This window comes from Salmo salar, chromosome ssa23 (genome assembly GCF_905237065.1).
Source record: "Salmo salar chromosome ssa23, Ssal_v3.1, whole genome shotgun sequence".
Classification (NCBI taxonomy): Eukaryota; Metazoa; Chordata; class Actinopteri; order Salmoniformes; family Salmonidae; genus Salmo; species Salmo salar.
Window position 1 is genome coordinate 20,592,236 of NC_059464.1, and position 26,441 is coordinate 20,618,676.

Sequence of the window (26,441 nt, forward strand, 5' to 3'; positions counted from 1 at the left end):
TCCCAGTTAGGGGGAGTGATGAGCTCTACAGCAGAGTCTCACAACTCAATCGCTGGTTGAAAACTGTTTTCTGCCCCTCCCAAAAGATAGAATTTGTAGATAATTGGCCCTCTTTCTGGGACTCACCCACAAACAGGACCAAGCCTGGCCTGTTGAGGAGTGACGGACTCCATCCTAGCTGGAGGGGTGCTCTCATCTTATCTACGAACATAGACAGGGCTCTAACTCCTCTAGCTCCACAATGAAATAGGGTGCAGGCCAGGCAGAAGGCTGTTAGCCAGCCTGCCAGCTTAGTGGAGTCTGCCACTAGCACAGTCAGCGTAGTCAGCTCAGCTTTCCCCATTGAGACCGTGTCTGTGCCTCGATCTAGGTTGGGCAAAATTAAAAATGGCGGTGTTCGCTTTAGCAATCTCACTAGTATAAAGACCTCCTCCATTCCTGCCATTATTGAAAGAGATTGTGATACCTCACATCTCAAAATTGGGTTACTTAATGTTAGATCCCTCACTTCCAAGGCAGTTATAGTCAATGAACTAATCACTGATAATAATCTTGATGTGATTGGCCTGACTGAAACATGGCTTAAGCCTGATGAATTTACTGTGTTAAATGAGGCCTCACCCCTGGTTACATTAGTGACCATACCCCCGTGCATCCGGCAAAGGCGGAGGTGTTGCTAACATTTACGATAGCAAATTTCAATTTACAAAAAAAAAACAACAATGACGTTTTCGTCTTTTGAGCTTCTAGTCATGAAATCTATGCAGCCTACTCACTCACTTTTTATAGCTACTGTTTATAGGCCTCCTGGGCCATATGCAGTGTTCCTCACTGAGTTCCCTGAATTCCTATCGGATCTTGTAGTCATAGCAGATAATATTCTAAATTTTGGTGACTTTAACATTCACATGGAAAAGTCCACAGACCCACTCCAAAAGGCTTTCGGAGCCATCATCGACTCAGTGGGTTTTGTCCAACATGTCTCTGGACCTACTCACTGCCACAGTCATACTCTGGACCTAGTTTTGTCCCATGGAATAAATGTTGTGGATCTAAATGTTTTTCCTCATAATCCTGGACTATCGGACCACCATTTTATTACGTTTGCAATTGCAACAAATAATCTGCTCAGATCCCAACCAAGGAGCATTAAAAGTCGTGCTATAAATTCTCAGACAACCCAAAGATTCCTTGATGCCCTTCCAGACTGCCTCTGCCTACCCAAGGACGTCAGAGGACAAAAGTCAGTTAACCACCTAACCGAGGAACTCAATTTAACCTTGCGCAATACCCTAGATGCAGTTGCACCCCTAAAAACTAAAAACATCTGTCATAAGAAACTAGCTCCCTGGTATACAGAAAATACACGAGCTCTGAAGCAAGCTTCCAGAAAATTGGAACGGAAATGGCGCCACACCAAACTGGAAGTCTTCCGACTAGCTTGGAAAGACAGTACCGTGCAGTATCGAAGAGCCCTTACTGCTGCTCGATCATCCTATTTTTCCAACTTAATTGAGGAAAATAAGAACAATCCGAAATTTCTTTTTGATACTGTCGCAAAGCTAACTAAAAAGCAGCCTTCGCAAATGGAGGATGGCTTTCACTTCAGCAGTAATACATTTATGAACTTCTTTGAGGAAAAGATCATGATCATTAGAAAGCAAATTACGGACTCCTCTTTAAGTCTGGGTGTTCCTCCAGGGCTCCATTGTCCTGAGTCTGCACAACTCTGCCAGGACCTAGGATCAAGGGAGATACTAAAGTGTTTTAGTACTATATCTCTTGACGCAATGATGAAAATAATCATGGCCTCCAAACCCTCAAGCTGCATACTGGACCCTATTCCAACTAAACTACTGAAAAAGCTGCTTCCTGTGCTTGGCCCTCCTATGTTGAACATAATAAACGGCTCTCTATCCACCGGATGTGTACCAAGCTCACTAAAAGTGGCAGTAATAAAGCCTCTCTTGAAAAAGCCGAATCTTGATCCAGAAATTATAAAAAAATATCGGCCTATATCGAATCTTCCATTCCTCTCAAAAAATTTTGAAAAAGCTGTTGCACAGCAACTCACTGCCTTCCTGAAGACAAACAATGTATACGAAACGCTTCAGTCTGGTTTTAGACCCCATCATAGCACTGAGACTGCACTTGTGAAGGTGGTAAATGACCTTTTAATGACGTCAAACCGAGGCTCTGCATCTGTCCTCGTGCTCCTAGATCTTAGTGCCGCTTTTGATACCATCGATCACCACATTCTTTTGGAGAGTTTGGAAACCCAAATTGGTCTACATGGACAAGTTCTGGCCTGGTTTAGATCTTATCTGTCGGAAAGATATCAGTTTGTCTCTGTGAATGGTTTGTCCTCTGACAAATCAATTGTAAATTTCGGTGTTCCTCAAGGTTCCGTTTTAGGACCACTATTGTTTTCACTATATATTTTACCTCTTGGGGATGTCATTCGAAAACATAATGTTAAATTTCACTGCTATGCGGACGACACACAGCTGTACATTTCAATGAAACATGGTGAAGCCCCAAAATTGCCCTCGCTAGAAGCCTGTGTTTCAGACATAAAGAAGTGGATGGCTGCAAACTTTCTACTTTTAAACTCGGACAAAACAGAGATGCTTGTTCTAGGTCCCAAGAAACAAAGAGATCTTCTGTTGAATCTGACAATTAATCTGGATGGTTGTACAGTCGTCTCAAATAAAACTGTGAAGGACCTCGGCGTTACTCTGGACCCTGATCTCTCTTTTGAAGAACATATCAAGACTGTTTCAAGGACAGCTTTTTTCCATCTACGTAACATTGCAAAAATCAGAAATTTTCTGTCCAAAAATGACGCAGAAAAATTAATCCATGCTTTTGTTACTTCTAGGCTGGACTACTGCAATGCTCTACTTTCCGGCTACCCGGATAAAGCACTAAATAAACTTCAGTTAGTGCTAAATACGGCTGCTAGAATCCTGACTAGAACCAAAAAATTGGATCATATTACTCCAGTGCTAGCCTCCCTACACTGGCTTCCTGTTAAGGCAAGGGCTGATTTCAAGGTTTTACTGCTAACCTACAAAGCATTACATGGGCTTGCTCCTACCTATCTTTCCGATTTGGTCCTGCCGTACATACCTACACGTACGCTACGGTCACAAGACGCAGGCCTCCTAATTGTCCCTAGAATTTCTAAGCAAACGGCTGGAGGTAGGGCTTTCTCCTATAGAGCTCCATTTTTATGGAATGGTCTGCCTACCAATGTGAGAGACGCAGACTCAGTCTCAACTTTTAAGTCTTTACTGAAGACTTATCTCTTCAGTAGGTCCTATGATTAAGTATAGTCTGGCCCAGGAGTGTGAAGGTGAACGGAAAGGCTGGAGCAACGAACCGCCCTTGCTGTCTCTGCCTTGCCGGTTCCCCTCTTTCCACTGGGATTCTCTGCCTCTAACCCTTTTACAGGGGCTGAGTCACTGGCCTACTGGTGTTCTTCCATGCCGTCCATGGGAGGGGTGCGTCACTTGAGTGGGTTGAGTCACTGACGTGGTCTTCCTGTCTGGGTTGGCGCCCCCCCTTGGGTTGTGCCATGGCGGAGATCGTTGTGGGCTATACTCGGCCTTGTCTTAGGACGGTAAGTTGGTGGTTGGAGACATCCCTCTAGTGGTGTGGGGGCTGTGCTTTGGCAAAGTGGGTGGGGTTATATCCTGCCTGTTTGGCCCTGTCCGGGGTATCATCGGATGGGGCCACAGTGTCTTCTGATCCCTCCTGTCTCAGCCTCCAGTATTTATGCTGCAGTAGTTTATGTGTCGGGGGGCTAGGGTCAGTCTGTTACATCTGGAGTATTTCTCTTGTCTTATCCGGTGTCCTGTGTGTATTTAAATATGCTCTCTCTAATTCTCTCTTTCTCTCTTTCTGTCTTTCTCTCGGAGGACCTGAGCCCTAGGACCATGCCTCAGGACTAACTGGTATGATGACTCCTTGCTGTCCCCAGTCCACCTGGCCGTGCTGCTGCTCCAGTTTCAACTGTTCTGCCTGCGGCTATGGAACCCTGACCTGTTCACCGGATGTGCTTGTTGCACCCTCGACAACTACTATGATTATTATTATTTGACCATGCTGGTCATTTATGAACATTTTAACATTTTGACCATGTTCTGTTATAATATCCACCCTGCACAGCCAGAAGAGGACTGGCCACCCCTCATAGCCTGGTTCCTCTCTAGGTTTCTTCCTAGGTTTTTGGCCTTTCTAGGGAGTTTTTCCTAGGGAGTTTTTCCTAGCCACCGTGCTTCTTTCACATGCTTTGCTTGCTGTTTGGGGTTTTAGGCTGGGTTTCTGTACAGCACTTTGAGAATATCAGCTGATGTACGAAGCGCTATATAAAAATAAATTTGATTTGATTTGATTTGAAATTTGAAATTTGATTTGACTATAATATAGCAATGGAGTCTCCTCAGAGGAGCAAGGATGAGGACCATATTACTCAATGAATTTCATAAAAATAGTGAATTATTAAAAAAAGTTATCCTTTTTAGATAAAACTATACTAAATATATTCACGTCACAAAATAACTGTTTCATTTAAAACACAGTTTTGCAATGGTCTGCAGTAGCTCAACAGCACCCTCTAGGGTAGCACCACGGTGTAGCCGGAGGACAGCTATTTTCCATTCTCCTCCTCATTGTTCTCACTAGGGATTCATACTTCCCCGAAAATCTACCAAGTTTCAATGCTGGGAATAATTCATATTTATCCAGAGAAATACAGCAAAAAACATAAGTGCCCATTTATACCGTTTAAACCAAGATATGGTTACTATGCCAGCGTTTGCACCTTTGTGTCGGCTTGGCTGCACCACTATGTAAAGATTACAGAGCAAATTTGAAAAAAGTCAGTTCGTCAAATTTCTGCCCTGCTAGAGCTGCCCTGGCCAACTGTAAGGGCTGTTATTGTGAAGTGGAAACATCTAGGAGCAACAACGGCTCAGCTGCAAAGTAGAAGGCCACACAAGCTCACAGAAAGGGACCGCCGAGTGCCTCAGTTGCAACACTCACTGCCGAGTTCCAAACTGCCTCTGGAAGCAACGTCAGCACAAGAACTGTTAGTCTGGAGCTTCATGAAATGGGTTTTCATGGCCGAGCAGCCGCACACAAGCCTAAGATCACCATGCGTATTGCCAAGCGTCGGTTGGAGTGGTGTAAAGCTCGCCGCCATTGGATTCTGGAGAAGTGAGAACGCGTTCTCTGGACTGATGAATCACGCTTCAGACTAATCTGGGTTTGGCGGATGCTAGGAGAGCACTACCTGCTGCCCGAATGCATAGTGCCAACTGTAAAGTTTGGTGGAGGAGGAATAATGGTCTGGGGCTGTTTTTCATAGTTTGGGCTAGGCCCCTTAGTTCCAGTGAAGGGAAATGTTAATGCTACAGCCTACAATGACATTCTAAACGATTCTGTGCCAACAGTTTGGGGAAGGCCCTTTTCTGTTTCAGCATGACAATGCCCCCGTGCACAAAGCGAGATCCATACAGAAATGGTTTTTTCGAGATTGGTGTGGAAGAACTTGACTGGCCTGCACAGAGCCCTGACCTCAACCCCATCAAACACCTTTGGGATGAAATGGAACACCAACTGCAAGCCAGGCCTAATCACCCAACATCGGTGCCCGACCTCACTAATGATCTTGTGTCTGAATGGAACCAAGTCCCTGCAGCAATGTTCCAACATCTAGTGGAAAGCCTTCCCAGAAGAGTGGAGGCTGTTACAGCAGCAAAGGGGAGGCCAACTCTATATTAATGCCCATGATTTTGAAATGAGATGTTCGACGAGCAGATGTCCACATACCTTGATACTCAACATGGCCAAAAGTATCTTAACGGGGACCAACCGTGTTTAAAAGTTTATCACACATTCTCTACCGAAGCTCTCATATGGGCAGCAAGTACGAGACATGTTATAGCAGTATTTTAACATGCATAGGTGAGAGACATGCTTTGATAATATAACCTATGGATTACAGAATAAAGTTAGGAATGTTCATGCAATACAGGAGTCAGGATTTTGGGTTTCAGTGGGATTGGGACTGGATAGGGAAATAGGCTCTAGGACAGGAGTGGGAATTTTCCCTCATGCCTCTCAGAATTGTTAACAGGCTTCATATCTGTGACAGAGATCCTATGTAGTGCATAGGCTAGGGCGATATATCAAATACATTTGATTAATTCGAATGTATGTTTTTGCACGATATATTCCAAATGCCTGTATCGCAAGAATCCAGTTTTTTGGGGGGTTTTTATTGAGCGTTTATGTCCGCTTCTTCTCATGCATTTTTGGTCTTGTCTCCTTTGCTCCTTTCTGTGCCTTCCCTACACCAGAGATCTGTATATAATGTTGAGATGCTCATGTCTCTGCCCCAACAATGGGAGTCATTGTCCCAAAGGCGGGAAGGCAGGCGACAGTGGGCTTATTTTGGACAGTTTTGGTGAGAGTGACACCTCTCGCTTTGCATCTTCCTTACACACACACACACACACACACACACACACACACACACACACACACACACACACACACACACACACACACACCAAGATCCTCCCCCTGCCACTCACAACAACAAAGATGAGAGGTCACCTCTTCCTCTCTGACAAGAGGTTTCAACTCGCTATTTGCATTTGAGTTTTGGTCCAACAGAATGGGTCATATGGACACTGAAACACATTGAGAAGTTAACCTTTCTAACGATACCCTTTTTCTGTCGCAACATCTCAAATTGCATACAGAGCAGACACTACTAAAACAGGAGTATCAATTCACATAGATTCTGGATAATTATTGCTCAGTTTGTCGCGCGTGGCATTGTGGTACCATGTACCACAGCAGCATTTCAGACAAAGACCGTCATGCTAGCTGTCTAGTCTGTGTTTTATAAATGTGCAATAAGCATAAAACATAGTTATACAAAGAATTGGCAACTCGTTCTCATTCTGAGAAATTAGATAGGCCACTTGATTTCAACATGTGAACAAAGTGGACAGGTTAGCATGCTGTTCAAACAGTTGGAGACGGACAGAAGGGTGTGTGGATAACAATTCAACTGTTCTACCTTGTTAGCTAGCAAGTAGATCCAAGTTGGCTAAACCTGAAATATAAAGATTACCTGGCTACTTCCTCACTAGCTCGTGCTTAAGAGATTGTTTATGAGACCAGTGTTCATTTTCTATAATGACTGCTACAAGAAGTTAGTCATTATTAGTGAATGTGCATTATGCATGGTTCTGGTTAAATTTGGAACAAAAAAGGCATTTTAATAGACAGACTTCAACGCCAGATCAGTGATTATTGCAAAAAAGCAGGTTAAACTATTTTGATCAAATAATTTAGTTATTAGGGCGGCAGGTAGCCTTGTGGTTAGAGCATTGGGCAATTAACCGAAAGGTTGCTAGATTGAATCCCCGAGCTGACAAGGTAAAAATCTGTCGTTCTGCCCCTGAGAAGATGAAGATGCTGAAGGAAACAGGTACAAAAGTATCTATATCCACAGTAAAACGAGTCCTATATCGACATAAACTGAAAGGCCGCTCAGCAAGGAAGAAACCACTGCTCCAAAAACACCATAAAAAAGCCAGAATATGGTTTGCAACTGCACATGGGGACAAAGATCGTACTTTTTGGAGAAATGTCCTCTGGTCTGATGAAACAAAAATAGAACTGTTTGGCCATAATGACCATCATTATGTTTGGAGGAAAAAGGGGGAGGCTTGCAAGCCGAAGAACACCATCCCAACTGTGAAGCACGGGGGTGGCAGCATCATGTTGTGGGAGTGCTTTGCTGCAGGAGGGACTGGTGCACTTCACAAAATAAATGCCTTCATGAGGAAGGAAAATTATATGGATATATTGAAGCAACATCTCAAGACATCAGTCAGGAAGTTAAAGCTTGGTTGCAAATGGGTCTTCCAAATGGACAATGACCCCAAGCATACTTCCAAAGTTGTGGCAAAATGGCTTAAGGACAACAAAGTCAAAGTATTGGAGTGGCCATCACAAAGCCCTGAACTCAATCCTATAGAAACTTTGTGGGCAGAACTGAAAAGGCATGTGCGAGCAAGGAGGCCTACAAACCTGACTCAGTTACACCAGCTCTGTCAGAAGGAATGGGCCAAAATTCACCCAACTTATTGTGGGAAGCTTGCGGGAAGCTTGCGGAAGTTAAACAATTTAAAGGCAATGCTACCTAATACTATTTGAGTGCATGTAAACTTCTGACCCACTGGGAACGTGATGAAAGAAATAAAAGCTGAAAGAAATTATTCTCTCTACTATTATTCTGACATTTCACATTCTTAAAATAAAGTGGTGATCCTAACTGACCTAAAACAAGGAATGTTTACTAGGATTAAATGTCAGGAATTGTGAAAAACTGAATTTAAATGTATTTGGCTAAGGTGTATGTAAACTTCCGACTTCAACTGTATAAGTTAGTAAAAATAAAGATATGACTTTTAGGCCATATAGCCCAGCCCTAGCATAGGCTTATCAAATTTGTAACTGTCTGAAGAGTCACAATGACAGCTCAAAGAGGCACACACTATTTTATAGGCTATACTGTATACGTTTCCTGTAGGGTTTAATAACATAAATCTTTAGGGGCTTTTTCAACCAGGGCTTCAATAATATTCCATTGGGATGGTTGCATTGTCTTTCAAAACGTTTCGAAAAGGGAGAGTACCCATGGGCGCCTACGTCACAATGGTAATGGCCCATTTCCTGTGACCAAGGTAAACATCCTCTCTTTCAGTCAATTTTGATGGTAGGAGGCTCAAAACACTTTATAAAGACTGGGGACATCTAGTGGAAGCTTTAGGAAGTGCTAAATGAATCGCAAGCCACTGTGTGTTTCAATGGCAAATGTTTGAAGTGATATCCACACATCAGATTTCAGTTTCCTGTCAGGATTTGTCTCAGGGTTTTGACTGCCAGATGAGTTCTGTTATACTCACAGACACCATTCAAACAGTTTTAGAAACTTTAGGGTGTTTTCTATCCAAAGCCAATAATTATATGTATATTCTAGTTTCTGGGCAGTAGTAATAACCAGATTAAATTGGGTACGTTTTTTTATCCGGCCGTGCAAATACTGCCCCCTAGCTCTAACAGGTTAACTGCATGCGGGTTGCGTGTGCAGTCCTGCAGTGTCAATTATGCGTGTTCTTTGAATTGATTGTGACTGTGTGAAGTAGATACACTAGGCTAAAGGCTTCCATGTGACAACCTGTTTGGATAATCTGCTATTTTATTTTTTGCTAATCTGCTGCTGCGCATGTTGTGTATTTTGTGGAATTGCATTAGTGCGACATTGGGAAAAAATGTTTTAATTTCCCAGGTCTTGTCATTTAATTTTTGGGAAATGTGTAGAGTTTTCCTGGGACAGTCCTGGGATCCCGGTTAACCATGTTAATCTGTAGTTCTCACTCCCTTCCATAGACTTACACAGCAATTATGATGACTTCCCTGAGCTACAGCTAGCTAGCACTGTAGTGCATAAAATGTGGTGAGTAGTTGACTCAAAGGGAGAGAAAGACAATAGTTGAACAGTTTTGAACAAATTAATTTCTTCAAAAATTAAGGAGAAGCAGCAGAGAGAGAGAGAGAGAGAGAGATTTAGTTGGATTTATTTTCTTCTTAGTTTACCTTTCACTTACTTAGATAATGCCGCTAATTTAACAGAGAACCAAGACTAGGTCCGAAAGGCTTCTTAACAGCCTCTACCCCAAGCCATAAGACTGCTGAACAGCCAATCAAATGGCTATCCGAACTATTTGCATTGAACCCCCACACACATTTTTTTTTTATGCTGCTGCTACTCATTGTTTATTATCTCTGCGTAGTCACTTTTCCCCTACCTACATGTACATATAACCTCAATTACTTCGACCAACCTGTACCCCTGCACATTGACTCGGTACCAGTACCTGCATATAGCCTCGTTATTGCTATTTTATTGTTACTCATGAATTGTTTTACTTTAGGTTATTTAGTAAATATTTTCTTAACTCTTATTTTTCTTAAAACTGCATTGTTGGTTAAAGTCTTGTAAGTAAGCATTTCACGGTAAGGTCCTACACCTGTTGTATTCGGTGCATGTGACAAATAACATTTGATTTGATTTACTCAACCTGACTCAAACAGAGAGGAAGGTTATTTATGATAGCTAGCTGGCTAAGGCTATCCAACACTGCAACTCTTCCAAGCCAAGATAAGCTTTCGATTTTATTAATTTATTGCCACCGCGACTAGCTGGTGTAACTGCTAAACTCCTTACCGTACACTGTACTGCGTGATTTTACACATGGATTGGATTGTGGGTTTACTAACGTGTTAGCACTAGTTTGTTGACTATAACGTTAATATGGTGACAACAGTGTAAGCTGTGTAGCGGTTAGCAGTTAGGCTATGAAGGTTTGTCTTGGATAGGCTTTTGTGCCTGGTCACAGACAGCTGTTGTGTTGTGCCTTGAAGTCCACAAGCGAAAGGGAAAAGGTGAGAGGAAGAGAGCACGTAGATTTGAGAAGGAATTAGATATCGAGCAAAGTGATGATGCTGTATGTGACTGCTATGAAAATGAACTGTGTGTGCGGGTGATCAGGGGTGTATTCATTCCCCTGATTCTGTTGCAAAAATAAATTCTTAAAAGGAACGAAATGGGGTGGGACCTACCTGAATTTGGCACATTGTTTGGACTAATGAGTACACCCTAGATCAGCTAGATGGGAAACTCCAGTTCTCCAGGGCCGGAGTGGTGTAACAGATTTTCCCCATCCCTAGCAAACACACATGATTAAACTAATTGTATTCTAAACTGAAGAACATGATTAGTTGATTATTGGAGTCATGTGTGTTAGCTGAAACTGGGGCAAAAGTGTGACACCATTCAGGCCCCCGAGGACTGGAGTTGCCCATCCCTGAGCTAGATAGATGCAGGCAAGATTGTGCAAGGTGGTATTGAATGTGTCGATATCTGTTACCTTGATTACTCCAATTTGTCTCTCAACCGTTATAAACTTTAATTTGTAGGATAGGTTGTAGCAACCTCATGATTGGTATAGGGCTAATTGAATTATAGTATCATGTAGTAGTCTAAACCTATTGATGTTACATTGAGCTGGGTGAGTGGAATATGAATGACGGTCATCCAATATGCTGTAATGGAAATAAGGGCACACTCATAAAAATTAAAATAAATCCTCCCTAATCTTCAACGGCCCTGACCACCACTGGAATACAGCCTAAATTGAATTTAGCAGAACGTACGTGGAAAAGGAAAATCACCTGCAGTCAGAACAAAATAAACTCCACCTGCAGAATACAACTGGTGAAAATAACCCCTGCACAGGCGAGAAGCAGAACTTGCCTGGGCTGTACATCCAGGACAAAGACGTACCATGGACAACGCACTTCGCGCCACTCTTTTTTTTCTTCATGGCACCTGAAGTCCCAACATCAAAACACCATTCCAAGGCTTACAAAACTGAGTTTGAGTGGGAATATTGATATAAACATTGTTGATGTGTAATGGTCATAAAAAATCTATAAACATTCACAGGCCAACAGTAGGTCTATGCAAAACCACTTTGTCGACAATTCCACTGCCAGTGTTAATTTTCATACTTTCAGGGAATTCGTATACATTTCCATAATTACAGTCATCAGCGGCATCCCTGAGACGACAAGACTTAACAACAGCAACTGATCAGCGCAGCGCTTTCTACGCCAATGACTCGATGCTCTTGGAAAATAACAATTTAGCGAGCATATACATATACGCCTACTACTTGGCTGTTGTACTAATGTTGTGCATTATAACTAGGCTACCTGTCCTATTCCCAAATCATATAGTTGATCAAAACAACAAGTTTCATTCTTTCAAGAAGAACGATTCCTAATTGTAATGTCTACATCTTTACTTTACCCTACAACGAGGTCAATTATAAATCTCTCCATAAATAAATCGCTGTTTATTTACTTTTTGCCAATGTCTCCGTACTGTGCACGACCTGCTAGATTAATAATTGAGAGGAACACAAACTGATGCTCAGCGCCCAAATATCCAATTTCCTCATTAGGTTTCAGTGACTAGCTGAAAATGTCAAGGTAACTTTGCAGGGTAACCAACAGGTAGGCAGGCTCTCTCTACATCCTGAACGACCTGTGTTGACAAAATTATAGACTATACAAAGTTATAACCTGCTGAAAATGTGTGCAGTTTAGGCTACAATACAATTCTTAACTGAATAGAAATTACATATTTATAGTCCACATGAAAAACGAACAAAATTACAATGAACCAAACAGTGGCAAAAATGCAATTTAGTGTAGTGACCAAGGTGATCATGTTCGTGAAGTGTGATCAATAAACTTCTGTAAAACAACAACTAGCCCACAACAGTTGGCAGAAAGACAATGTTGACCAATATTATGCCTTACCTGTTTGGAAGGTTAACTGCAACCAGACAGAAAACAGTACCCAGTGGTATTCCATTATTACAATTCCATCTATATTGCGGCGCTTTATCAGTGTCTACTCTCTGAAGTGCTCGCGCTTGTAAATGGCTGAGTGAAGGCTTCCTATACATGCAGTTGAATGTCTTAAAGACACAGTGCAGCAGCGGGGTATCGTGTTGAAGTAACGTTTCTAGGATCAACTGGTGGTGATGTTGTGTTGGACTGAATCGGGAGGTCGTTAGCAGACAGCTATAACAATAACAACAAGCATTTCAATTAGATCCCTTGCCTACCTGAACAGCCATGGGGATAAAGTCCACCAATAGATGATCTGACAGATCGTAGTAATGTGTATGCAATAGACTGGTTCAGTAGACAGTGGCATGTATTCATGGATGCCAAGGGAATCCAGGCTTCCCCAAAAAATTGACAACAAAAACAAATATATATATATATATCATATAATTTATATTTTGTCTGTCTGTGTTTCAGAATCTTCCTTCAATTCGCAAGAGGCTGAATGTATCTCACAGGATTAAGCATTCGACCAAGCGAAACAGTGCCCCTCTGTCTCTCTATGTGTAGCCCATCTATCTGATGCTGTCTGGTCAAAAAGAGTATGACATTATTGCCGCCCGTAGCATTGAGTGCAAGGGAAGCCAGCGAGCATTTGTCCTCCCTTGAAAAAAAAGTATGAAATAGCCTGTCAGCGTTGAGCTAAATTGAGTGAGCTCAACTGTGAATGATCCTGGCATACCAAAAAAAAAAATTGTCCAGGGGATTTGGTTTCACACCAATCACATCACATTTACATTTACATTTACATTTAAGTCATTTAGCAGACGCTCTTATCCAGAGCGACTTACAAATTGGTGCATTCACCTTATAATATCCAGTGGAACAGCCACTTTACAAAAGTGCATCTAAATCTTTTAAGGGGGGGGTTAGAAGGGTTACTTTATCCTATCCCAGGTATTCCTTGAAGAGGTGGGGTTTCAGGTGTCTCCGGAAGGTGGTGATTGACTCCGCTGTCCTGGCGTCGTGAGGGAGCTTGTTCCACCATTGGGGTGCCAGAGCAGCGAACAGTTTTGACTGGGCTGAGCGGGAACTGTGCTTCCTCAGAGGTAGGGAGGCGAGCAGGCCAGAGGTGGATGAACGGAGTGCCCTTGTTTGGGTGTAGGGCCTGATCAGAGCCTGAAGGTACGGGGGTGCCGTTCCCCTCACAGCTCCGTAGGCAAGCACCATGGTCTTGTAGCGGATGCGAGCTTCGACTGGAAGCCAGTGGAGAGAGCGGAGGAGCGGGGTGACGTGAGAGAACTTGGGAAGGTTGACAACATCACGTCAAAAGCAAAACGTCATTGACAGAAAACTTGAATTGTTGCATCTCGTTGTGTTGTCCTCTTGTGCCTAGCTAGCTAGTTAAAATCGTCCCATTCCTAAATTAGCCATGAATGGCAATAGGGATTTGGACTTGTGGTTTTACTTAAATCTCCATACTGGCCAATGATGATAATGGTGATTATGATCCAACCATAAATGAATACATTGTGCCCCTGGCCTGAGAGGATGGAAGTTTAATATGTTGCTAGATGTAGGCTAATGTTAACTAGATGACTCATCGTTGCCCATGATAGGATGTTCAGCTAGCGAGTAAGCATTTTATCCAGGTAGCCTAGGACAACTAAAAGCATGTGCCATTTCGTCAAGATAAAAGAAAGGAGGATTGCATTGGCGTTTCTACAAGTAGGGTGAGTCAACATGTGTTTTCTACTTGCATGAACGCACACATGCACACACACAGAGAGAGAGAAATCAGAACCACATCATATTTAGTTTACGTTGATTGGATTAAATAGTTTTTGGCATCTTTTAGTTGTCACTGTATTAAACTAAGCGTAGGTGATTTGATGATGCTGACATTTTGAAGATGAAATGGTACTGGAATTGTGGAGGCAGCTCCTGTTTTCTTTGCGACTTGCTGTAACTCTCTGGTTCTAAATCCATAGTTGTTAAGTAGTCCAAAAATGTTGGAAACAATAACTTGCTTGACCACGCTATAGGTCATGTAACTGTTTGTTATATGCAATATGGTTTGTGAACTTCACCTGAAAGTTGCTCTGCGGTTTTGTGATGAAACAAAGGTGTGGTTGTCACGTTTGTCGTAGGAAGAAGCGGACCAAAGTGCAGCGTGTGTCGTTCCACATTTTATTTTCAGGTTGAAACTAATGCAATACATACAAAATAAACTGAAAGAACAAAAACAACAAAACATGACGCAGAGGTGAAACATACACTACTCAAAAACAATCTCCCACAAACCCAGGTGGGACAAACACCAACTTAAATATGACCTCCAATTAGAGACAACGATGACCAGCTGCTCTAAATGGAGATCATCTCAAACAAAGCCCAACATAGAAATACAAAAACTAGAACAACCCAACATAGAAAAACTAAACTAGCAAACCCCCCTGTCACGCCCTGACCTACTCTACCATAGAAAATAACAGCTTATCATGGTCAGGACGTGACAGTGGTTGAATTTATTCTGACACTGTGTCTTCTTATTGTCTCGGCCTTAGGCCGATATAACATGGTGGCAAGGCATATGAACTAACAGGTTATAGTGCAAACAACAATCATACAGTATGAGGGTTTGGTATAAATTACTAGGCATGTTCTAATTTTGAAATCTAGAAACACCTTATGCAAACCTGGAGGACGTCCAAAATGCTGTTTAATCCTAGGTCATGGTATACTCTTGAGACAGTCATATTAAAGTGATTCTCCATGAGCTTTTGTATAATTTTAGCCAGTATTTTTGACGTAGTGCTCATGAGCCAAAACGGTCCCCGAGCATCGTGCACAATTTTGTACTACACGTCATCCATTTCGTTTGATACAGTATGTTACGTCTTGCAAAGAAACAAAATATATAGAGATTTTTGCTTTTGCAATTCGTATGGTATGTTACTAATTCCAAATCATACTGTATGTTATGAATTTGTTAGTGCCTAAGATCCCGGACTGCATCTTTAATCATGTACTTTATTATTTTTGCTATAGGTTCAGTTACACACATGGCCCAGATGCACTAAGCTTTTGCACAAGGTGATTTTTTCAGTAAGGGATTTAACATCGAAAACAAAGCTAATCTAGAAAAGATTAGTAACTGTATACCAATTTTGTGGCTTTGATGTTGTTTCCACAGAGTTTAAGTTTCAGGTCATGTGTTTTGCACAGTTTTCTCTGCTTAAGCTTTCAAGGAAAAGCATTTCAAGTTTCACTTTTGGTTATGGGAGGAGTGATCAAATCAAATAAAAGTTTATTGGTCATATACACAGATTTGCCAGCTAAATGTTTATGTTACTAATAAACAGCGTAGTAGAATGTCTCACAAATACATTACAAATACACAAATAATAAAAAGAAAGAAAGAAATAACAATTCAAAGTAGATTAGAGTGAGTGAGCATGTGTATGAGAATGCAGATTTGAAACATGTGGTGTGTATAGATAGACCAGTGGTCACCAACCTTTTCTGAGTCAAGATCATTTTCGCAGTCAAAAAGCAAGCCGAGATCTACCGCTAAGCATTTAAAAAAAAAACATGACTTTAAAAATGTAACATTAACCTAATAAAAACAGTTCTGTTGGAATAAAGTTTGTGCAGTAGGCCAAATACATTATCACAGCACATTGGCTATATGTCTGTTCTACCAATATTGTTCTTCTGAGAACAGATAATTTTCCAAAACTTGAGCTTTGATAAGAAAATAGATCAGTTGGTGTAGCACTTGAGGCACAGCTGACTGATGGTACCTGCATCTGATGGTCATGGTGCTTTCAAGACAACTGGGAACTTTGAAAAAAACATCAGCGATCATTAGGTCAGAATGTAAATGACATCAAAGTCAAGGAGTCAAGGAGTCAAGGATCGGTAGGATAGTCTGTTTACGAGGGTATGTTTGGCAGCATGAGTGAAGGAGGCTTTGTTGCGAAATAAGAAGCTGATTCTAGATTTAATTTTGGATTGGAGATGCTTAATATGAGTCTGGAAGGAGAGTTTACAGTCTAACCAGACACCTATGTATTTGTAGTTGTCCACATATTCTAAGTCAGAACCGTCCAGAGTAGTGATGCTGGTCGGACGGACGGGTGCGGGCAGCAATCGGTTGAAGAGCATGCATTTAGTTTTACTAGTATTTAAAAGCAGTTGGAGGCCACAGAAGGAGTGTTGTATGGCATTGAAGCTCATTTGGAGATTTGTTAACACAGTGTCCAAAGAAGGGCCAGATGTATACAGAATGGTGTTGTCTGCGTAGAGGTGGATCACAGAATCACCAGCAGCAAGAGCGACATCATTGATATATACAGAGAAAAGTTGGCCCGAGAATTGAACCCTGTGACACTCCCATAGAGACTGCCAGAGGTCCAGACAACAGGCCCTCTGATTTGACACACTGAACTCTATCTGAGTAGTAGTTGGTGAACCAGGCGAGGCAGTCATTTGAGAAACCAAGGCTATTGAGTCTGCCGATAAGAATGCGGTGATTGACAGAGTCGAAAGCCTTGGCCAGGTCGATGAAGACGGCTGCACAGTACTGTCTTTTATCGAAGGCGGTTATGATATCGTTTAGGACAATGAGCGTGGCTGAGGTGCACCCATGACCAGCTCGGAAACCAGATTGCGTAATGGAGAAGGTACGGTGTGATTCGAAATGGTCGGTGATCTGTTTGTTAACTTGGCTTTCAAAGATTTTAGAAAGGCAGGGCAGGATGGATATAGGTCTATAACAGTTTGGGTCTAGAGTGTCTCCCCTTTGAAGAGGGGGATGACTGCGGCAGCTTTCCAATCTTTGGGGATCTCAGACGATACGAAAGAGAGGTTGTACAGTCTAGTATTAGGGGTTGCAACAGTTTCGGCGGATAATTTTAGAAAGAGAGGGTCCAGATTGTCTAGCCCAGCTGATTTGTAGGGATCCAGATTTTGCAGCTCTTTCAGAACATCAGCTGTCTGGATTTGGGTGAAGGAGAACCGGGGGTGGGCTTGAGCTAGTATATGCGGGGGGGTGCAGAGCTGTTGGCCGGGGTAGGGGTAGCAAGGTGGAAAGCATGGCCAGCCATAGAAAAATGCTTATTGAAATGATCAATGATCGAATTATCGTAGATTTATCGGTGGTGACAGTGTTTCCTGTCCCCCAGTGTTTCCTGTCCTCCCAGCTGCCCAGTGCAGTGGGCAGCTGGGAGGAGGTGCTCTTATTCTCCATGGACTTCAAATTTCTGTTTGAAAAAGCTAGCTTTAGTTTTCCTAACTGACTCTGTATATTGGTTTCTGACTTCCCTGAAAAGTTGTATATCGCGGGGGCTATTCGATGCTAATGAGGTACGCCACAGGATGTTTTTGTGCTGGTCAAGGGCAGTCAAGTCTGGAGTGAACCACATTTTGAACGGGGCTTGCTTATTTGAGATGGTAAGGAAAGCACTTTTAAAGAGCAACCAGGCATCCTCTACTGACGGGATGAGGTCAATATCTTTCCAGGATACCCGGGCCAGGTCGATTAGAAAGGCCTGCTCGCTGAAGTGTTTAAGGGAGCATTTGACAGTGATGAGGGGTGGTCGTTTGACCGCGGACCCATTACGGACGCAGGCAATGAGACAGTGATCACTGAGATCCTGGTTGAAGACAGCAGAGGTGTATTTAGAGGGCAAGTTGGTCAGAATCATATCTATTGTTACGGATTTAGTGTTGTACCTGGTAGGTTCCTTGATTATTTGTGTGAGATTGAGGGCATCTAGTTTAGATTGTAGGACGGCCGGTGTTAAGCATATGCCAGTTTAGGTCACATAACAGTATGAACTCTGAAGATCGATGGGGGACAATCAATTCACATATGGTGTCCAGGGCACAGCTGAGGGCTGAGGGGGGTCTATAACAAGTGGCAACGGTTGTCACGCCCTGACCATAGAGAGCCCTCGGGGTTCTCTATGGCTTAATAGGTCAGAGCGTGACTTGGGGGATTTCTAGTTAGTTTATTTCTATGTTGGTGTATGTGTATGGTTCCCAATTAGAGGCAGCTGAAAATCGTTACTTCTAATTGGGGATCATACTTAGTGTGTTCTATTTCCCACCTGCGATATGGGATATTGTTTTGTGTGAGTGCTTATGTGTGCTACATTTTGCACGATCGTTAGATCTTTGTTGTTTTTTTGAAGTTTCACAAGTAATAAAAGATGTGGAACTCTACTCATGCTGCCCCTTGGTCTAGTTATTTAACCTGTCTGGGCTAGGGGTCAGTATTTTCACGGCCGGATGAAAAACGTACCCAATTTAAACAGGTTACTACTTTGGCCCAGAAACTAGAATATGCATAGTATTAGTAGATTTGGATAGACAACACTCTGAAGTTTCTAAAACTGTTTGAATGGTGTCTGTGAGTATAACAGAACTCATATGGCAGGCAAAAACCTGAGAAAATTCCAAATAGGAAGTGGAAAGTCTGAGAATTGTAGTTCTTCTTTTGATTCTCTATCGAAACTACAGTGTCTGTGGGGGACGTTGCACTTCCTAAGGCTTCCATTGGCTGTCTAAAGCCTTCAGAAAGTGGTTTGAGCATTTTCCTGTCACTGGGCAGATTATAGGAACTCAGTTTCTGAGTGGACTGCCTGGCAACAAAGGGATTGGATATGCTCGGTCCCGTGAGCGCGCCCCTCCTTCTTTTTCTTCTTGAATGAATATGCTATTGGCCGGTTGGAATATTATCGCAATTCTACGTTAAAAATACCATAAAGATTGATTTTAAACAGCGTTTGACATGCTTCTAAGTACGGTAATGGAACATTTTGACTTTTCGTCTCTCGTTCCGCGCTCGCGCGTTATGCCGTTGGATAAGTGATCTGTACGCACGAACAAAACGGAGGGATTTGTACATAAATATGGATTATTTCGAACAAAAACAAAATTTATTGTGGAAGTAACTTGGCGGGTGTCTGAATAGCTCACCGTGATGGCTGAGCTATGTACTCAGAATATTGAAAAATGTGCTTTCTCCGAAAAGCTATTTTAAAATCTGACACAGCGGTTGCATCCAGGGGTAGTCTATCTATAATTCTTAACCTGTTAGGGCTAGGGGGCAGCATTTGCACGTCTGGATAAAAAAATGTACCCGATTTAATCTGGTTACTAATCCTACCCAGTAACTAGAATATGCATATACTTATTATATATGGATAGAAAACACTCTAAAGTTTCTAAAACTGTTTGAATGGTGTCTGTGAGTATAACAGAACTCATTTGGCAGGCAAAACCCTGAGACATTTTCTGACAGGAAGTGGATACCTGATGTGTTGTATTGACTTTAAACCTATCCCATTGAAAAACACAGGGGCTGAGGAATATTTTGGCACTTCCTATTGCTTCCACTAGATGTCACCAGCCTTTACAAAGTGTTTTGAGTCTTCTGGAGGGAGATCTGACCGAACAAGAGCCATGGAACGATGATGTCCCATTAGACACCTGGCGCGAGTTCATGTTGGGTACCCTCGTTCCAATACGTTATAAAAGAGTATGCATTCGTCCACCTTGAATATTATTCATGTTCTGGTTAAAAAAGGCCCTAATGATTTATGCTATACAACGTTTGACATGTTTGAACGAACGGAAATATATTTTTTCCCCTCGTTCATGACGAGAAGTCCGGCTGGCTTAGATCATGTGCTAACAAGATGGAGATTTTTGGACATAAATGATGAGCTTTTTTGAACAAAACTACATTCGTTATGGACCTGTGATACCTGGAAGTGACATCTGATGAAGAGAATCAAAGGTAATGGATTATTTACATAGTATTTTCGATTTTAGATCTCCCCAACATGACGTCTAGTCTGTATCGCAACGCGTATTTTTCTGGGCGCAGTGCTCAGATTATTGCAAAGTGTGATTTCCCAGTAAGGTTATTTTTAAATCTGGCAAGTTGATTGCGTTCAAGAGATGTAAATCTATAATTCTTTAAATGACAATATAATATTTTACCAATGTTTTCTAATTTTAATTATTTAATTTGTGACGCTGACTTGACTGCCGGTTATTGGAGGGAAACGATTTCCTCAACATCAATGCCATAGTAAAACGCTGTTTTTGGATATAAATATGAACTTGATAGAACTAAAAATGCATGCATTGTCTAACATAATGTCCTAGGAGTGTCATATGATGGAGATTGTAAAAGGTTAGTGCATCATTTTAGCTGGTTTTATGGTTTTGGTGACCCTGTCTTTGACTTGACAAAACATTACACACAACTCTTGTAAATGTACTGTCCTAACATACTCTAAATTTATGCTTTCGCCGTAAAACCTTTTTGAAATCGTAAAACGTGGTTAGATTAAGGAGATGTTTATCTTTCAAATGGTGTAAAATAGTTGTATTTTTGAAAAATTTGAATTTTGACATTTATTTGGATTCAAATTTGCCGCTCTTGAAATGCACCTGCTGTTGATGGAGTGCACCACGGGTGGCACGCTAGCGTCCCACCTAGCCCATAGAGGTTTTAAAACAATTGTTATATATTTTGTCAACGTTTATGATGAGTATTTTTGTAAATTGATGTGCACATTCACCGGACGTTTTGGTGGAAATACATTTTCTGAACATCATGCGCCAATGTAAAATGCTGTTTTTGGATATAAATATGAACTTTATCGAACAAAACATACATGTATTGTGTAACATAATATCCTAGGAGTGTCATCTGATGAAGATCGTCAAAGGTTAGTGCTTCATTTAGCTGTGTTTTGGGTTTTATTGACACATGTCCTTGCTTGGAAAATGGCTGTGTGATTATTTTTGTCTATGTACTCTCCTAACATAATCTAATGTTTTGCTTTCGCTGTAAAGCCTTTTTGAAATCGGACAATGTGGTTAGATTAACGAGAAGTTTATCTTTAAAATGGTGTAAAATATTTGTATGTTTGAGAAAGTTGAATTATGACATTTTGTTGTTTTTTCATTTTCCGCCCTGATATTTCACTGGCGTCCCACCTAGCCCATTGAAGTTAAACGATGATCGTGACAGAATATCCCACCATTACAGGACCAAGCAGCGTGCCCAGGAGGTAAAGGAGAGTTCAACATGGGAAGAAATACTGGGTGGATGCGAGACCCTTGCTTGGCGGGAGTCGCCGAGGAGTATAGGACAGCGATGACGCAGGGATCCACGGCCACAAACAGCCCAAGGGCAACCCCAAGATTTTTTTTGGGGGGGGGGCACAAGGGGTGGTCGGCCGAGCCGAGAGAGAGCCAGGGACCGTCTGGGAGTCGATGGAGTCTGGTGAAACCTGTGCCGGCTCCACGCACCAGGCCTCCAGTGCGCCTCTCCAGCCCAGTACGTCCTGTGCCGGCTCCCCACACTCGCCCTGAGGAGCGTGTCATCAGTCCGGTGAAACCTGTGCCGGCTCCACGCACTCGCCCTGAGGAGCGCGTCATCAGTCCGGTGAAACCTGTGCCGGCTCCACGCACCAGGCCTCCAGTGCGCCTCCCCAGCCCGGTACGTCCTGTGCCGGCTCCCCGCACTCGCCCTGAGGAGCGCGTCATCAGTCCAGTGAAACCTGTGCCGGCTTGTTACGGATACAAGTGTGTATCCTGTGTATTTCTTTTCTCTGCTTCTCCCCTCACAGGTGACAATCATCACTCCCCAATCAGTCATCAATCAGTCCCCAATCAGAAGACACCTGTTCCTTTTCCCTCAACCTATCACAGTCCCTTTCCCTTGGTTTAAAACCCCAGTCAGTTGCAATCTCTCGCTAGCTCATTCTCACTCTGTGATCAATCTTTGTGCTCATTGTCTCTCAATCTCGCTCTATGTTCCCAGCTCTCTTTCTGTATTGATCTCTCTTTTGGTTTGCAACTACATGTCACTTTGTCCATCCCACCTGTGAGTATTGTTTTTGTTAGTGTTGACTGTTTGTTTGTTGGTGAGAAAAGGGGGTACCAAGACAAGTCGCCCATGGGCATACATTACCCGTAGGAATACTTTGTCTAAGTACCCTAGTTAGAACTGGGCGGACTACCCACTGTAGTTTTGGTTAGTTAGCTAGCTGTTATTGAGGTAGGCTAGTCTAGCTTAGGGGTGTTTTTGGATTATTGTTTCTTTGCTTGGGTCCAGCTCAGCCCCTTTTCTCACACCCCATTGCCGTGTGTTTATAAATAAACCATTAGAGTTTGACGGTAGATTGTAGTTGTCTGTGGTTATTGGTTCTCACTGTTTCTTATCACTATTATAATTTGCATGATTTATGTTATGGTCTCGTTGCCATCCCCCCCCCCTAGACTGCAGGGCCAAAGGGATTCGTAACATAAGTGGGGGCTCATCCGGGATCTGTCATTACTGACGCCCATGCCGCTCATGCAGATTGTTATTGTGTGGTTAGTTCAGTGTTGAGCGTCATAGCATTAGTGTTTGCTATTTGTTGGCTCTTGTGTTTGGTAGTAGTTCAAGATGGCTACTTTTGAGTTGAAATCCTTTTTGGATAACCCTTCGTGGGAGGTGTTTAATAAATGTCGTAAAATTGATTTAATGACCTTGGCAGACCATTATTCATTGTCTATTTCGCACAATTTAGTTAAGGCGGAGGTTAAGAAACTAGTGTTAATGTATTGTTGAAAGAGCAGGTGCTTGTGTTACCGCTGCCTGAGCCTACTACCCCTGTAGGGGATGTTGCTGCTCCTGTAAGCCCGTCTGTGTCTGAGACCGAAGGCGAGGCTAAAGCTCCAGCCACATTGCCCCGTTTTGATCCACTCTCCCCACTGTCAACTGGTGATGCCAGGAGGGATGTCCGTTCTATACAGTTTCAACTGGAGGGGGAAGAGAGAGCCCAAATTAGACGAGAAAATCTCCAGTTAGAAATGTGTAAACTTGAGGCAGAAAAGAAGGAGAACAGCGGCAGTTCGAGTTGGAAATGTGTAAAATAGAGGCTGAAAGAGAACAGCGGCAGTTGGAAATCTGTAAAATAGAGGCTAAAAAAGAAAGAGAACAGCGGCAGATGGATTTCAAAATGCGCCAAATGGAACTGGAAGCAGAGACAGCGAGGCTAGCCTTCGTTCCTACTGTGCCTGTTAGTGAGTCGTCCTCACCAGCTGTAGCTTCCAACACGTTTGATATTAGTAGGCAGATTGCCTTACTACCTTTGTTTAGAGAGTCAGAGGTTGACTCCTATTTTTGTGTGTTTGAACGCATAGCAGTAGCATTAAAATGGCCTGAAGAAGTATGGTGTTTATTACTTCAATGTAAATTAACTGGTAAAGCCCAAGAGGTTTTGTCAGCGCTACCTCTGGAAGATAGTTTGAACTATGAAGTGTTCAAAGCTACCGTTCTTCACGCTTATGAGCTTGTGCCTGAGGCATACCGACAGAGATTTAGGTCTCATAGAAAGTCTCCTAGTAAGACTTATGTGGAATTTGCTAGAGACAAGGGAAATCTGTTTGATAAATGGCATGCTGCTAGTAAGGTAACTGATTTCAACTCTCCGGGAGTTAATTTTGTTGGAAGAGTTTAAAAATAGTTTACCCGAACGCATTGTAGTATACCTAAATGAACAGAAAGTATCCTCCCTGTCAGAAGCGTCTGTGTTGGCAGACGAGTTTGTGTTGACGCACAAGAGTGTATTTTCGGCTCATACTGAGAGTAGAGCTACTGAGTTGCCTACTTTTAGTCCTAGTCGGCCAGCAGTATATCAAGCACGCCAGAAAAATGAGCGTCCCTGTTTCTATTGTCATAAAGTGGGACATATGATTAATGATTGCTTCCTACTAAAACGCAAACAAGGGATGCCTATTCGTGCCAAGCCGCCAACAGGTGTTGGGCTAATTCGTACTGTTGTGAGGTCTGAAATTAAACAAGTGCCTCAGGGTAAATGTAGTTTGAAAGTCTCAGTACCCGACCGCAGTTACGAACCGTTCATTTGAGGGGTTTGTGTCCATAGCGAATGACGAAGCATCTCAGCGTCCTGTTAAAATCCTTAGAGATACTGGTGTGGCGCAGTCATTTATATTGTCTGATGTGTTGCCCTTATCCGACAATACATACTGTGGTTCCAGTGTGTTAGTTCAGGGTATTGAAATGGGTTTTGTCCCAGTGCCATTGCACTTTGTGAATGTACACTCTGAGTTAATCAGTGGAATATTCAGAGTGGGGGTACGTCCTATGTTGCCAGTAAAAGGTGTGACCTTTATAATGGGTAACGATATTGCTGGAGGAAAGGTAGTACCCGTATTGGAAGTGTTGGATAAAAGTGACCACTCTCTCTCCAATGAGTTGGCACAGAGTTATCCCCATGTGTTCCCCGCTTGTGCTGTCACTCGGGCTCAGGCAAGACAAGTGGGTGACGTGATAGATTTGTCGAGCACTGTTCTGTTCAAAGAAGATGATCAAGAGGATGGGTTGTGTACTACCTCTGAGAAGCTGATCACCTCTGACAAACAGCCCAGGGAAGATGTGAAGTATGTTGAAATTATTGCTGAGGCAATACAGTTACCAGTCACTCGTGAGCAGCTGATTGCTAACCAGAAGGTTGACAACAAGCTTGCTAAATGTTTTTCTAGCGTTGTCTCATTGGAAGAGGTAAAGAAGAAGAACGTGGCTTACTTCCTTGATGGTAATCTCCTCATGCGTAAATGGACATCCCATGTTGACGCAGACAGAGATTGGAATGCTGTTTACCAAATAGTGATTCCTACAGCCTTTCGACACAATGTGTTATCCCTTGCTCATGATCACCAGTGGTCTGGTCATTTAGGAATCACAAAGACTTATGATCGGATCATTCGACATTTCTTTTGGCCAGGTTTAAAACAAGATGTGGCTCAGTTCTGTCGGACATGTCACACATGTCAGGTTACAGGAAAACCCAATCAGGTTATTCCTCCCGCTCCTCTTTGTCCTATACCTGTCATAGGTGAACCATTTGAACATGTGGTGGTTGATTGTGTTGGACCATTACCGAAGACAAAATCGGGTAACCAGTTTCTGTTAACTATAATGTGTATGGCAACAAGATACCCCGAAGCCATTCCTCTGAGAAGGATTACAGCTCCAATGGTGAGTAAAGCCTTAATTAAGTTCTTCACGACATTCGGGTTACCTAAGGTGGTACAAACTGATCAAGGTACACATTTCCTGTCAAAGCTCTTCAAGCAGGTGTTAAAATCATTGTCAGTTACGCACCGTGTGTCAAGCGCATATCACCCAGAGTCTCAGGGTGCACTTGAACGATGGCATCAGACACTGAAGTCTATGCTACGTAAATATTGTTTGAAATCTGAGAAAGATTGGGATGAGGGAGTTCCTCTAGTTTTGTTTGCTGCTCGTGAAACTGTACAGGAGTCCCTAGGGTTCAGCCCGGCTGAACTAGTGTTTGGACACAGTGAGAGGACCAATGAAAGTCCTTAAAGAACAGTTTTTGTCCCAAGAGTTGTGTACGGGAGAAGAGAATGTGTTGGACTACGTTAGTCGCTTTCGTGAGCGCCTACACCAAGCCTGTGCTCTCGCTAAGGAAGCTCTGTCTTCCTCACAGACAAGTATGAAAAGACGCTATGATAAACAGGCTGTTTCTCGTCCACTACAGCCAGGTGACCAAGTACTGGTGTTATTGCCTGTTCCAGGATCTTCACTATCAGCTCGTTTCTCTGGTCCTTATGTGATTGAGAAGAAGTTAAGTGAAACTGATTATGTGCTTCAAACTCCTGATAGAAAACGCCAATCTCGTGTGTGCCACATTAACATGTTGAAAGCATACCACACCCGACCCATCACCCAGGTAGATAGTTCAACCACAGTGGAAGTTACTGCTATTTCTGCTGCTTCTACTGCTGTGATAGTGGACTGTCATATTGATGATGTTGATGGAGATGGATTAGAGTTGCGCAATACTCAGCAGCAGTGTGTTAGA

General features: G+C 42.6%; 1 protein-coding gene across 5 annotated transcripts in view; it reads right to left on the reverse strand.

Annotated features, from left to right (window-relative positions):
• kita (KIT proto-oncogene, receptor tyrosine kinase a) overlaps positions 1-12,754 on the reverse strand; it is a 41,216-nt gene extending 28,462 nt beyond the window's left edge. For 2 of the 5 annotated variants that reach the window (XM_014168995.2, XM_014168994.2), the window contains exon 1: positions 12,481-12,754. In XM_014168995.2, coding sequence (XP_014024470.2) covers positions 12,481-12,535 — 55 coding nt within the window. In that variant the 5' untranslated portion in view covers positions 12,536-12,754. The remainder of the gene's footprint in view (positions 1-12,480) is intronic. The other 3 variants (XM_045706134.1, XM_014168996.2, XM_045706135.1) reach the window with 2 other exon arrangements.
• Between the last annotated feature and the right edge of the window lie 13,687 nt (positions 12,755-26,441).